This window comes from Eurytemora carolleeae, unplaced genomic scaffold (assembly GCF_000591075.1).
Source record: "Eurytemora carolleeae unplaced genomic scaffold, Eaff_2.0 scaffold1062, whole genome shotgun sequence".
NCBI lineage: Eukaryota > Metazoa > Arthropoda > Copepoda > Calanoida > Temoridae > Eurytemora > Eurytemora carolleeae.
This window is the reverse complement of record NW_019396975.1, coordinates 49,314-64,059: the sequence shown is the minus strand read 5'-3', so window position 1 is coordinate 64,059 and position 14,746 is coordinate 49,314. Positions and strand designations below refer to the sequence as shown.

The window sequence follows — 14,746 nt, the reverse complement described above, 5'->3', positions numbered from 1 at the left end:
AAATGTATTTAATTCTTCAATTTTTAATGTTGTTCGTTTCTCTGCTCTATTTCCCGTTGCGTCCTTTTGGAACTGGATAAAGACTTTTTCTAGGACATTAGTAAAGACTCGGAAGTTTCCTGGGACTTCACCAGGGAAGTTGGAGTCTCTTGGGACCTCACGACGAAAATGGGACTCTCCTGGGTTCTAACAATTGAAGTGGTAGAACCCTATTGGGACCTTACAACTTAATTGAGAGTCTCTTGGATCACGGAAGTGGGAGTCATCTGGGACATCAAAACGGAACTAGGAGGCAACTGGGAGTCATCTGGGACATCACCATGGGACTAGGAGCCAACTGGAGCATCACCAAGGAACTGGGAGTCGTCTGGGACATCACCACGGAACTGGGAGTCATCTGAAACATCACCATGGTCCTGGGAATTAACTGGGACATCACCACGATCCTAGGATTTAACTGGCACATCACCAAGGAGCTGGGAGTCGTCTGGGACATCACCACGGAACTGGGAGTCATCTGGGACATCACCATGGGACTGGGAGCCAACCTGGGCATCACCAAGGAACTGGGAGTTAACTGGGACATCACCACGGAACTGGGAGTCGTCTGGGACATCACCAAGGAATTGGGAATCATCCAGGACACAATCACGTTGACCTCACCTATGACCTCACCTATAGGTGCTTCCTTGCTTACTGGATAATTTATTTGATGTACATGAAATGTTAATAAAAATTTCGTTTTGTATCTTATTTTACCATCTCATCAGCTGACTGCATACTGTTATTCTTCTCAAGTACCTTGATTTATTTTATTAAATAAAAATCTGAAAGTGCGTACTTGTAAGAAACTGCAGCTAAATAATATAAACAAAGTTACTGCATTGTCATTCCGAGAAATTACTTGTTTAAAACTTTATTTCAATTATAAAACTACAGCAGTTGTTTTAAAAAGAAACCCCTTGATTCTCAACACAAGAAAGTAATGCAGTATAATGAACAGATAAACTTTTCTAAACTTTTTAAGAAATTCTATGATGAAAAAGAATAAATGCCAATGTATAGTTTTAAAATTATATAATACGCGAATTATTATTTTAAAGGGAGTTTATGCCAAAAAAAAACCTAACGCAAATATTTAATTTTAAAGAGACTTTATAATGAGACTTTTCCCAATTATCTATATGCAGAAAAGAAACTGAATGCGACTTTATGTTGCATTCAAGAGACTTTTGCAATTAGCTAGCATTAAACAGACTGTATCACATGTTTTGTGAATTGCAATATACTAACAGTAGCATATATATTTATATCGCACAGAGTGTAATAACTTTAATTTTCCCGTTTAATGCAATAATGCTTTTAACCGCCTTTTTACCAACATAACCGACCTAAGAATCCCCCATCAGAGGGACGTTAAGTAACTTTACGTCCCTAGGGATAATTAAGTAAAATAACGACCCGCTTTGCAAAGTTTTCGTTAAAAAATTTGCGCATTTTCCTCTCAAAAGACCATAAAACAACTACTTTTTTTGGGAAATTGAAAATTTTACTTTATTTTGGAATCCCAAGACCAATTTTACGTACTAATCACATTCCGAGCATTTGTAGGCAAAATTGGTCTTGGGAACCCATGATAAAGTAAAATTCCCTTAACTTCCCTGTTAAGTAGTATAAATAATAATTGTGCAGTGTACCACCCCCCTCCTTTTTCTTTGCTTGAATCTCAACCTTTTGTGCTGTTAGAAGTATCTGCAATTCATTCCTTATATGCAAAAAACTTCTTTTTCAATTCTGCAAACTTGAAACATTTTATAAAGTTACTGAAACAGCGAAATGCGATTGTAGACATATTTAAAGTGTGAGCTGGGGGTTGGGGACGGAAGGGCATGGTGGTGTTGGATCATAGACATATATAAACCTTAATATTTAAACTTGAGGATTTGATAGTAGAGTTCATAGTTTTAAAATTTTAATTGAACCACAATATCTAGGACCAAATTTAATGAACAGAAAGGCGTAGTTGAACTCACAGACTAATTTAAACCACTTCTCCTTCAAATTAAGAGTAAGTAGTTCAACTAAGTCTACGTAGTTCAACCTATTTTTTCTATTTGTTAATCTGGTCTTAGGTTAAAAAGTTTATTACAAAACAGCGTTAACGGTGCAAAGCGCGGACATTTTTTGTTAGCGGTTAAAAATATCGTTAACAGCAAATCCGTTTAGTTAACGATTTAAAAATTAACGGTTTTTGCTGTTCGTTAACGGACTGTTCCGTTAATCTTCGAAAACCTCCGTTTCGTTAATGGAACTTTGTTCAGCCCTAGTCAGTGTCACTAGTCGGTTCCTTTTTCCAATAATTTTCATTTCAACTATTTTCAAAAGTAAATTTTACCAATCTTGTTTTACATGTAAATATATTCAGAAAAAATAAAAAAAAATTGTTTATTTTTATCTTTAAAACCTTAAATTCTGTTTAAAAACGAATAAATCCTTTTTTCTGCGAATGATCAAAAAGATGTTTTAAAGGATTACAGAAAATTGGTTTTCTAAATTCAAATGTTTATACATTTAATCCATTTAACATTTCTTCAATTATCCAAAAGAATTTTATTATAAATATCTTCTTTAACAGATTGTTTGGTTAACAGCTTAAAATCTAAAAGATGAAAATTAGTAGGGACTGTGTAGTGCATTTAAAGAGCCTTGCCGATTCACAATTATATCTGAAAACTTTAATAAAATCAAATTATCTCCAAGATTTAACGCCAAAATACGCACATATTACTCGAAAAATCTAGCATTTTCTGCAAAAAAAATTCTATTAACCTTATCTTATTTTTCAAAATGATTCGTTCTTCTTAAATTTTCTGATTTGTCCCCCAAATCGTAATTTAGACCCATTGACGCGGTCTAATTTGATGTATATAGTAATTACTGTATATTTTAAAAATTTTTAAATCCTGAAATTATTCATGAATGAAATACAATATTCCTACAAATTATTAAATGCAGTAGTGCCTGGAAACATAGATATTCCCTCTCCAAACCCCCTCACACACCTCTCCTATCCCCCCCCCCGCTCTTCCCCTTCCATGCTCTGGAATTCATTTTAATTAATTATTTTGTTAATTAAAACGAACTGAGAACATAGTTGTTTAGTTTTTACTGCTGACATCCTCCAAAACTGGAAATTGTTTACTTTTCCAACATTTTCACAAGCAATTACCTTTCAAACAGCCTTTTTCACTGCAGATACGTTTGCTAGAAATATTACTTTTGGAAAAAGCATTGCAAACAACTTGATACTAATTCATAGTTAACATCTTTAAATGATGTAAAAATGTGCAGTAACTACTATCATTAGTTTCAAGTGACTCCGTTTCTAGAAATTATTCCTGTAGTTTTTTGAACTTTTATAAATAAAAACGTGTTTATTTATAATTTATTTATTTTATATACATATTTGTTCATCTTCCAGAATGCATTGCATTAAAACATATCTATCTATAATTATTACAAAACCACAAGAATCAATACTGACCAATAAAAAAACAATGAGTTCCGTCTTCATGTTATAGGATTTCTGATGTTCAAATGGTGTCCTTTTAATCTTCTTTTGACAAACCTAACTCTTGACTTCTGACGGATTGAGGTAATTGTGGAGCATCAGGATTTCAGCCATTTTTTTTCAATCAGCTTTTTTATGGCAACTTCATCACAGTTTGTTTGAAATCCATCTGCATGTGTTTGGATGGGATCTGGAGAAAAGAGTCAGGTTTGTGAATTAGTCCAATTCTGATGGTTGATTAGGACACTTTTTATCATGGACATTTTTGTAAGAGAAAGGAACCCATTTACATGTTCAGGTTCTCTACAAGAGACTCCTTCTGCTTGAAGATATTCTTGAGTTCTCCCAGAGTAGATTCCATCTTTTCCAGGGAGAATTGGTTCTCTCCTTCGGCAGACTTGTCCTTGGCAACCCAAGTGTTCAATTCTGTGACTGTGTTATCCAGGAGAGTCCATTCTTTGAGGAGGGTATCAACCTTAGAAACAAAGCTGTCAGAGTGGCCTTTGACTTTGGTGTATCTGGCCTTAAGGGCTGCAACTTCAGCATCTGCTTCAACATGGGTGGTCATCTTCTTAGCAGCAGCTTCAGCAGCTTCAAGGACCTTCAGGTAGTTCACGCAGGTCTTGTCAAAAGTGCTGACCTTCTCATGAAGTGCCTTGACTTCATCAAGGTTGCTAGGCTTGGCAAGGCCATCATTGCAGTTAGCTTCAGACTTAACCAGCCATGGGGTGAATTCCTTGAGACCAGTTCTGTACTCAGCCCAGTATTTGACATCCTCAGAGAAGCTATCACACTCCTTCTTGGTGCGGGTTTGGAGGTCGGTAACATACTTGGTTATTCTGTTGAGTTCATCCTTGTAGTCTTGGGCATCCTTAGGGACATTTTCTCCCTGGGGTAGAAGGTCCAGTTCAGTGGCAGCATTTGTCTTCAGGATTTCAACCTTGGAGGCAATATCTTCTTGCAGATCCATGGTACGGGCAACTCTATCTTCAGGAAGCATAGTTCCAGCAGCGGCCTTGATATCTTCCAATTCTCTGGTAGCAGTTGCCATCCAGTCATTTATGGTCTTCAAGGAAACATCAAAGGAATTGAGCTGGGTGCAGAATTCTTCAACCTTTTTAACCTTCTCTTCAAGGCGGCCAACAACTTCAAGCTTTTCAGAGACAGCCTTGACCTCCTTGTCCAGAATCTTTTTCTTATCCTCAGGAAGAGTGATGGACATGCAGGTGAGGTTGTCGTTAATAGATTTGAAAAGTCCACTAATTACAGAGTTGGTTTTGTTGTAAATATCTTGCCTCTTTCTTAGATCATCCATGGCTGCAACAAGGTTGAACCTCTTCTTAATTTTTTTGATTTCCTCTTCTGCCTTTTCAAACTCAGAAGCAATGGTCTCATTGTTCTCGGCATATCCAACCCATGCATTCTTGGTCTCCTGGAGAAGCTTCAGTCTATCTTGAGCCTTGGTTTTGGTATCATCCCATCCAACTTCAATACGTTGGACATGTCCTTCAAGGAACCTGGGTTTGTCAGGGTTCATCAGAATGATTTTTCCCTTCTCAATAAGCTCCTTGACAACTCCTCTCTTGGTCTCAAGTTGGTTTAGAGACTTCTCCTGTCTCTCGATCAACTCATCAACATTCTCAACGCAAGAGGGAGCAATGTCTCTGGTTGATGAAAGCATGATACCATCAAGAAACTCAATATGAGGCTTCAACTCATCACCATAGGCGTAGCACTTCCAGTACAGATCTACCATAACCTGGGTCTTCATTACAGTGGGGATAAGCTCCTCATGTTTCTTGATAATATTATCAAGTTTACCCATCTCGTCATTTCTTTGGTCCTTAGCTCTCTCAGCCATCAAGATTTCTAGGATGTGAGCCAACCATTTCTTGACCTCGGCGCGCTCAAGATCCTTGCACAAAGCCTGAAACAAAGTCACATTGAATGATTCACTGTCGGAGGAAAAAATTTATGAAAGCTAATAAATTTTCCTTGAATAAAACTAAGAATGTTGTTATTGTTACAATGTAAAACTAATAGTTACAGCATTACAAATTCTTTTAACCTTTTTAATTGTTAAAATGTTACTAATAGCTAAAATGTTACAAATAGTTAAAATGTTACAAATAGTTAAAATATTACTAAAGTTTAAATGTTACTAAAAGTTAAATATCACAAATATAACTTACATGGAAGTTATCACGTTCCCTCTTGAATTCAGCAGAGGTGTAAACCTTGTCAGCCATAATCCTGGAGATGGCCTAAATACAAAAAAAAATAATATAAAGATGCTTTTTAAAAATATCTTTCAGAGAGAACGCCAAACTTTAGAAAGAGATGTTCATCCATCTTGTTGACTATCCAATCAATAAAGAAGTATTTAGAGCCTAAGATCGAAAGAACAAATGGGAAAGAAACGGTCTAAGGCTGGCTTAATGCACAGATGCAAAAGTTTGTTCTCTGGTCAAGATGAGTTAAGTTTTGCAATTCCAGCAATTTTAGTTTAACAGATTAAGCTAAATGTCTTGTCACTTCTTTACAGGACAAAAAGAGCTAGAAAGCATTTGACAAGATTTTTTTAACAATGCACACGGATTAAATCTTTTACACCATCAAGAACTCAAATTAGAATTCTCGGAAAACAATTGAGATTAGGGATGGAATTAATCCAAAACTGATTTCGATACTAAACTTATAGGATTTGTAAATATTGAAAAATTTAAAGACGAATACAGAAGTTCTCAAACTTTGAGTTTTCGGCCAATTAGTGACTCTTTTTAGAGAGTATGTAACTTTTTTATTAGATTTAAATTGTTTTTCTTTTGACCAATTTGGGAGGGTGGGTGGTTGAGTATTAGTCTAAAGTGTGGTGACAAAATACCTTCTCTACATTCTCCATCCACTCGGCCATCTTCTGGTGGCGCATGTCGTAGACATCCTTGATGAAGCTGTAGTTCTCCTGCCAGAACGTCATCCTGACCTCCTTTCAACAGCACAGGATATTCCTGAAAAATAGTCTTAATTCAAACATGTCCATTGTCCAATCTATTAAGCATTTTCTGGTGTTCGCCGGTCTACGGTAATCTATATCTTTTATCTATATACATAAAGTTGTTATCTCTGTTTGTCTGATCATAACTCAGGAACTCCTTGACCGAATTGCCTCAAATTTTGATTCAGAAACTAGGTAGACCCTTGGAAATGCTTGGTTTTGAGATTTTCAGTTGACGGGGTCCACTTTAAGGAAAATATAGCTGTAATCGTAATTTACAACGAAGCTCGGGTAAACAGCGGGAGTAACTATTATAGTCATACTATAAAAGCAATTATTGGTACCGCCCAGTCTAGTTTACCCAGACAAGTCAAACAACATAATCTTAGCAAATAAAATTCCTTGGATTTACTATATTCTTGGTAAGTTAGACTCGCCGGTACTAGTTAATGCAGAAATAAAACGATTACAATTAATACAGTATCTACTTATACATGATTTTACTAATTTAATCATGAAACAATTGGATTGGTACTTTTTAAGTGCGGAGGAAAATTAAAGTAATTGTACATTTTTTATTATTTTTTATTTTTCTGTTATTTTTAACATTATTTACTTAATTTTTGAAAACATTACTTATCCCATAAAATATTAATTAGCAAGTCTGCAAAAAAAGAAATTAAGATGATTTTAACAATTGTTCAGAAAGTTCAAAGAAGAATAAGAAATATTATAAAGACAGTGTCACTGATTAACAGGAAACTTTACAATTCTGAACTCTAAGCTTACTCAGAACAACAAACCAAACGTAAATTCTGAACTCTAAGCTTACTCAGAACAACAAACCAAACGTAAATTCGCAAAGACAAAGGATGAAAGAGTCTGTAGGCGTAATTTGAAAATTAAATGTCCAATTCACAACGGTACCCTAAAAGGCTTTGTCTGATCAAAAAGAAATGAGTTACCATGCATGATTATTTTTCTCTTTTTCTGTTGATCAGATAAAGGTTTAACATTAAAGAGCACTGTTATAAATCCATTTAAATGGCTCGATACATTTGCATTAATTTGGACAGAAGAATAAGTAAATCTATTTTAGTCTTAAATTTTATTTGCAAATTGCAGGAAACCATGTTAATTTAATATTCTCACAATTGTAAGTTATAATTAGATTTTGAAGTTATATCAGAACACGCTTGGATGAAAATCAAAGAAAAAAATCACATTTTTTCTAAAAGCATTTTTTGTAATTTGTTAAAATTATTTGTCAAATCAATTCAGGCGTCAGGGAGTGGTTCCACAATTCTAAATTTATGATTTAAACAGGAAAGCTTAAACTTTTTCAATTTTTCAACTTAATGATTGAAATGCTTGAAATGCCTAGGGTAGGGTGCATGACAGTTGAAACTGTAATGAATGGACTCTTTAATTTTGCAAAAATAAATAGGCTTTGTAAAAAATAGACGATTGACATGTAACATAGTCCTCCATCTAAACCCTTGGGAAAAAATCATGGGAGTGGGTGAAATCCATTCCCNATTTCACTTCTTGGTCCATTATTTAGAGAAACATGAGAAGTTTGACATTTAGTTTTTGTATATTTTTTAAAGTTTACTTTTATAAACTTTTTCATGATAAATAATTCTAAAAACCTTTAAAATTGTAGAATTTAAAAGTAAAAACCAGGATGGATGCAATGGCTTTAATATTGCATGAAGTTGAGAGGAACTATAAAGGTTAGTAGATTGTTTTTACTATTTACTTAGTTACTTAGTTACTTGTTTATAACTTAGTTACTTAGTTACTTGTTTATAACTTTTTATGCGAGAAAAATAACTATTTCTCAATATTAATTAGAAAATATTCTATTGTAAAAGATAAATTAAATATATAAGTTTAATAACGTGGTTAATAAAAAGAAAAAGTTTGAAGACTCTACTTAAAATTATCATTATGCTTTCAACGATTATGAAAATATATATCTTTAAAAGCTGTAGAATATTATGAAAAGCAGTATAAATATTATGAAAATATGTAAAACTATTATGAAAATATGTACAATTATTTATAATTATTATGAAAATCTGTAAAATTATTATGAAAAGCATTATAAATATTATGAAAAGCTATATAACTATTATGAAAATCGGTATGATTATTATGAAAATCAGTACAACTATTATTAAAATCTGAATTAAAGTTATCATGAAAATAAGTATAATTATTAACACATCCTATGCAATTATTATGAACATCTTTATAGTTTTTATACAAATCTGTGCAATTATTATGAAAATATTTACAAATATTAAAAATGAATGCATAGTTTATTATTATGAAAATCTGTATAGTTATCATGAAAATCAGTACAATTACAATGAAAATCAGTAAAAATATTATGAAAATCTGTTTAGTTAATTTATAAATCTGTGCAATAGTAAGAAAAGTTATTCAACATTTTGAAAATCATTTAAAGTTGCACTGAAAGTTCATTAATATAATGAAGTAAAGAATACTTTAAAGTTTTATTTTTTTGTTTTGTTAATGCAATCCTATTTTTTGTTTTTGGGATGGTTATTAGCATTTTTTCTTACTTAGTCTAATATCTTTAGTAAAAGTTAAAATCAATAGTTTAGAAATTTAGAAATTAAAACATTGTCGCTTTGGTTCAAAGAGAATAGAAAACCTTAGAGTGGAATTAATTCGAAAAAAGTGTAAAACCACCATTTTGTTGTATTGTTTCCATACTGCATGTGTACTTCACACATTTGTGCTATATAACCTTTTGGGCCCCGGAACATCCTTTTAAAGAAAATTTTTCTTTGAAAATTATTTCATTTTCCCTCAGTCAATTCTTTGACAACCTTTTATGCATTTCCGAGTTCATTTCAGCATAAAGGAATTGATTCTTTGAAACAAAATCAAATTTTCAAATCTCAATATCTTTAGAACACGATGCTGTAAACCTTTGATATTTCAAACTCAGATTATTTGATCTAACAGAATTCATAGTTTGAAATATCTAATTTCTGCAGCATTTGGTTCTTAAGATATAGTGATTAGTAAATCAGAGTTTGTGGCAAAGACTCAATTCCTTTGATAAAAAGAAGAAATTGTAAATGATATGTTTATGGATCATATTGTATTATTATTTACTTCATATACTTTGTGAGCATTCACATTACTTATACACTTTGAACTTGTTTTTAGACTCAAAGGGACTGAACCAATTCATACCGATGGATAGAATTATTTCCCTTCTAATCTAATCTCTATTCTGTGCTACTGTATTAAGGAGTATGTTGTTTATACCTTGAAGCGGGCAGATGGACTGCTATAGTTAAGCTGACCCGTGGATACTAGCTTAGCTTAGACCCTTGGCACCCACCCACACAATACATTGCAGATAGATAGATATCTGCCAGATAGATAGATATCTAGGTAATAGATAGATATATCCTATATAATACAGGGCTATTCATGCAGACTTTACTGATTACGTAAATTAAAACAACGGTCGGAGAAACACATGTGACTGGTGACACACGGATAAAAATACAGACACACACAAGGGACCCCTGCAGAAACAAATGCTATTAAAAACCTAATACCCCAGTTCATGAACAGCGTCCTGAACCTCGTCTTTCCGGTCTAAATATGACTACCTCTAAAGGAGTAATTGTGGGTCTTGAGGAAGTCCTATCCCTGTGTCGTGTAGGTCAATTTCAGACTTTCTTCTTGCTGGGTAAGATTTAATTTTTAATTCAATATTGATTGCCATACAATAAAATGTTCTATTTTCTACAGGGTGTAAGTATAGTGGATGGATTCACAAGATGGTTGATTTAGTGCCATGTTGATGGCCCTACAATAAAGGTTTAATTTAATTTCATAATTGGCGTTCTTACAATAAGATCTTATATTTTGTTACATATTGTTGGTTATACCTTAAGATGTTCTTTTTAGTTCCATATCGATGTCCCAAATAAAGATATTTTTTAAGTTGCTGTCTAGATGGCCTAACAATAAAATTATATTTAGTTCCATATCGATGACTGTACATAAATATGTTCCATTGAAACTGCCGTTTCGATGTTCTATTTATTTATGTTCTTTTGAAATTTTATGTTCCTCCTAACATCCTGCTAAGGAAGTTGCAATATTATTAAGACGAACCAACAATGTTCGCATCTATTGCACTTCGGTCTTTCGAGTACTTCTTAATTAATGTATTCACTCTTTTGCCACATGAAGCCTCGATAGTAACGAATTAACATATTTTCGCTTAATAAAAACGAAGAACGGACAATTTTCCTCGTTGTGGGGCTCACAATAATTTTCTTCACTGTAAAAACTTGCTACCGTGTATGCTCATATTAAAGCAATTTTCCAATAAGAGATAGCACACACTGTGCCTATACTATCTCTCAGTCATATTTCATAAAAGAATGCTATCATTTCTTCTCTTTTTTCTCTATCGAAATGTTACTTTACCAGCGCTTGAATTTTAATTTAAATGATTTATAATGATTTATAATTATATGTAAAAAAAATATTTTTTGTATCAAACCCATGTTAACAATCTTGTAACTATGATATACGTAAAATAAATATCTAGATCTTAAAAGATGTTCTATTTATTGCCGACGGATGGCCCTACATAAGATGTTCTATTTATTGCCGTATGGATAGACCCACAATGAGATGTTCTATTTATTGCCGTATCAACAGCCCTACAATAAGATGGTCGATTTATTACCGTATGGATGGCCCTACAATAAGATGTTCTTTGTATTGCCGTATCTATGGCCCTACAATAAGATGTTCTATGTATTGCCGTATCTATGGCCCTACAATAGGCCAGGATTGGATTGACACCGGTGATTGTCAGGATTCAGGGTACATAGATACTCCTTAGGGAAATTCCCTAGGTCCCCCGCATATTTTCCCCCCCTCTTGCCCCCCCCCCATTCCCCCCCCCCCCCCCCCCTCCTGACAGGTAGCAGAAAGACAACGCAGAAATAATAGACTTAAATAAATGAAGTGTAGAAATATGTGATTCAATGGCCGACTACCTTTTCCCTGGATTTTGAAAAACAAAGTAAACAATAAAATCTAATTTCTAGACACTTTTATAAACGTTTACACTGAAATTCAATAAACCCAATCACAATTTGGGAGAGTGGAGTGTTTTACACCCCCCCCCCCCTTCCCCTGTCCTTTTTTTCATTGAAGCTTAAAAATGACTTACACTAGAATGCTCACAGTTCTTCACTTTTTTAACTTCAGTTCATAGTTCAGCAAACGCGTGCGCACGCCTTAATTTTTAGTTTTTTTAATACATTTTTCCAGGGATGCTGTGTGTGTGTGTACGAACTAAAGCAAAGTAGTCAAGAAATCAAAATTCTAGAATATAACTTATTATCAAAGATATAATCCCGTGACTTATCAATGCCACTACCAATGGGCGCGATATCGTTAGCTATCGATGACAACCAGGACACTACAGCAATTAATCAATCAATGTCTTAACCAGGACATTATCCACGCGGCTACAATCCCATGACTTATCAACACCACTACCAATGAGCGCAATCTCGTTAGCTATTGATGTCAACAAGGAAACTAGCAATTAATCAATCAATATCTCCACCAGGACACAATCCCCAAGGCTACAATCCCGTGAACTATCAATGCCTCAAAGAGGACATGATCTTCACCTCATTCATTAAGAACAAGGACATGATTACTCTCTTTTTGTAATCAGTACGGAGTCTCTATATCAACTAATGTATTTGAGGTTTATATGTTACAAGTTAAAGTTATAATAGACGTTATTACAATTTCTACATCGTTATCTACATCACATAATTTAAGCTAATCATGCTACGTATTCATTTGAAGTTTATAAACGTAGATAGTGAATAAAGTACAATGTACTTAAGGTTTACAGAATATTGTGTTACCCCATATTTATTACATGCCTGCTTCACAACCAAGGGCGTATACAGAAGGGGGGGGCAAGGGGGTTAGTGCTCCCACCTAGACCCTCCCTAGAACTCAGAGTTATCAAGCTTTTCAAATCTGAAACTAAGAGTGAAGAGTATAAAAAAATTGTTTCGCTGTTTTTTCCAACTAGTTTTGTTTGAAGGAGAGATAAAGTAGTACTTGAAAGGTTATTGGACTGCATGTGTACCTGTAAAGTATCCAAGAAGCCGAATATTTTGAATTCACGGTTAAAATGTTGTCCTCCCTCCCCCCTAGAAGCTTTAAGCCCCCCTAAAAATGTTTTGCGCTTCGCATATATCTTGCCCTCTAAATTTATTTCTGTATACGCCCTTATATAACAACTAAACCTTTATTGAGTACAAATGAGAAAAATTGTTTTTTTAATCTATAAAAGAAATAAATTCAGTTATTCTCTTACTTTTGTTCCTACTGCATATATCCGCAAATCACAATTTCATGGTGAAACCGGAAATGCAAAGTATCATCTTCATATATATCAAATATGTTCAATTTCTAGAAATCACAGGAACGACAAAAATTCACAAATTTTTTAGATACTAATTGACTTTAAACTTGCTTCTAATTGTTAGAAAATAAAAATAAAAATAAAGACATGTATTAGTTTTTATAAAAATCAATAAAGCATATCTTATTCTACAATAACTCTCTTACAGACAGATCACATCTCTCTGAATCAGTGAATATATCTTTTTGACAGTTAATGAGAGTCGAAAAACTATTGAATCATTTTATGAATATTTAATTACAAAATTAAAAATGCAAATTTTACAAAATTACAAAATTTCCAAAAAATGGAAAGGAAAATTTTTTATTTCTTCATATTTTTTTTTCTTCAGGATAAGCACATTACAGAAAATAACTTTAATCTAAAAATTTCTTTCTTTCAGCGTTATAATATGTGAGCCCCAATCTAAAGAGTAACATTCCTGATTTGGAACCATATTCTTTTAACGGCGCTACGACATTTGCCCTATTTCCGAATGCACTAGCTTTAGTTCTATTACTCTATCACGTCATTTGCTCTATACGTCATTTGTTATAAATGCCATCTGCTCTATATGTTATTTTCTCTATAACTGAACAAACCGTTTGCTCTATAACCTAAAAATACACTATAAAAAAGACATAATAGGAATTCTTGCACTGTATTTCCGTCGTCCAAAAGCAGACTTCTTCTATTATCTGTTATTTAATTGGAAGTTTAACTTCCTCGTGAAATGATTTATTTCTTTATATGGAAGTTTACATGCATTACATGATATACTTTAGTTTAAATATGAAGTACCACCATGGTTTCAGTAGATGTACATATTTCCAATTACTGATTGAAGGATTCATAACTCTGATTGGATAATGAGATAGATCGAAAAATAGATGTTACCGACATACTATTTCTGTTGGAACAGAATAGACAACAAACACATGGCTAAACCATGATTGGATCAGGCGCTAATGGACTCGACATACTGGAGTGTACGGTGGTTAAAAAGTATCTGAGTATCTGATTATCTCCAGGAGTAGCAAGCAGTGTAGCTGATTAGCTTTTGGAGGGTTGAAGCTTAGATTATTAGCTCCAGACGTAGCCAAGGTTTAGTTTATAGTTCCAGGAGTAGCTGAGGTTTAGATAATTAGCTCCAAGAGTAGCTTAGGTTCAGCTTATTAGCTCAAGGAGTAGCTAAGGTTTAACTTATTAGCTCCAAGAGTAGCTGAGGTTCAGCTTATTAGCTCAAGAGTAGCTAAGGTTTAATTTATTAGCTCCAAGAGTAGCTGAGGTTCAGCTTATTAGCTCAAGGAGTAGCTAAGGCTTAATTTATTAGCTCCAAGAGTAGCTGATCGTAGAATAAAGGAATAGTGAACTTGTGGATAAGAAGTTAGAGCTTACGATTCTTGAGCTGTTTCCGACCAGGAGGCTGTGTTTTCTGACATGGTTCGTTTGTTGTCTGGGGTACTTTAGAACAAATTAAAAAAATCAGAAATGGTTAATAACTCTTTTATTATTTAAGCTACAGGGCTAAAGTCTATATATTTTAAAAAGCCCTTGAAAAATGGATGTAATAACATGTGGCACATGTTAATATTTTTTTTAAAGTAAAAAAAATTTAGAAAATTTTTAAACATACTTTATGAACTTTAAAGCTAGAGGTCTAATT

At 33.6% G+C, this 14,746-nt stretch overlaps 1 protein-coding gene across 1 annotated transcript; it reads right to left on the bottom strand.

Moving 5' to 3' along the window:
- Positions 1-3,429: 3,429 nt before the first annotated feature.
- Positions 3,430-9,971, bottom strand: LOC111710686 (myosin-J heavy chain). The gene is made up of 4 exons (XM_023484808.1): positions 9,879-9,971; positions 6,456-6,579; positions 5,764-5,835; positions 3,430-5,498 (listed from the first exon to the last, which is right to left on the bottom strand). Exons 2-4 carry the CDS (start codon positions 6,546-6,548, stop codon positions 3,858-3,860), a joined length of 1,806 nt encoding a protein of 601 aa, XP_023340576.1. The 5' UTR covers positions 6,549-6,579; positions 9,879-9,971; the 3' UTR covers positions 3,430-3,857.
- Between the last annotated feature and the right edge of the window lie 4,775 nt (positions 9,972-14,746).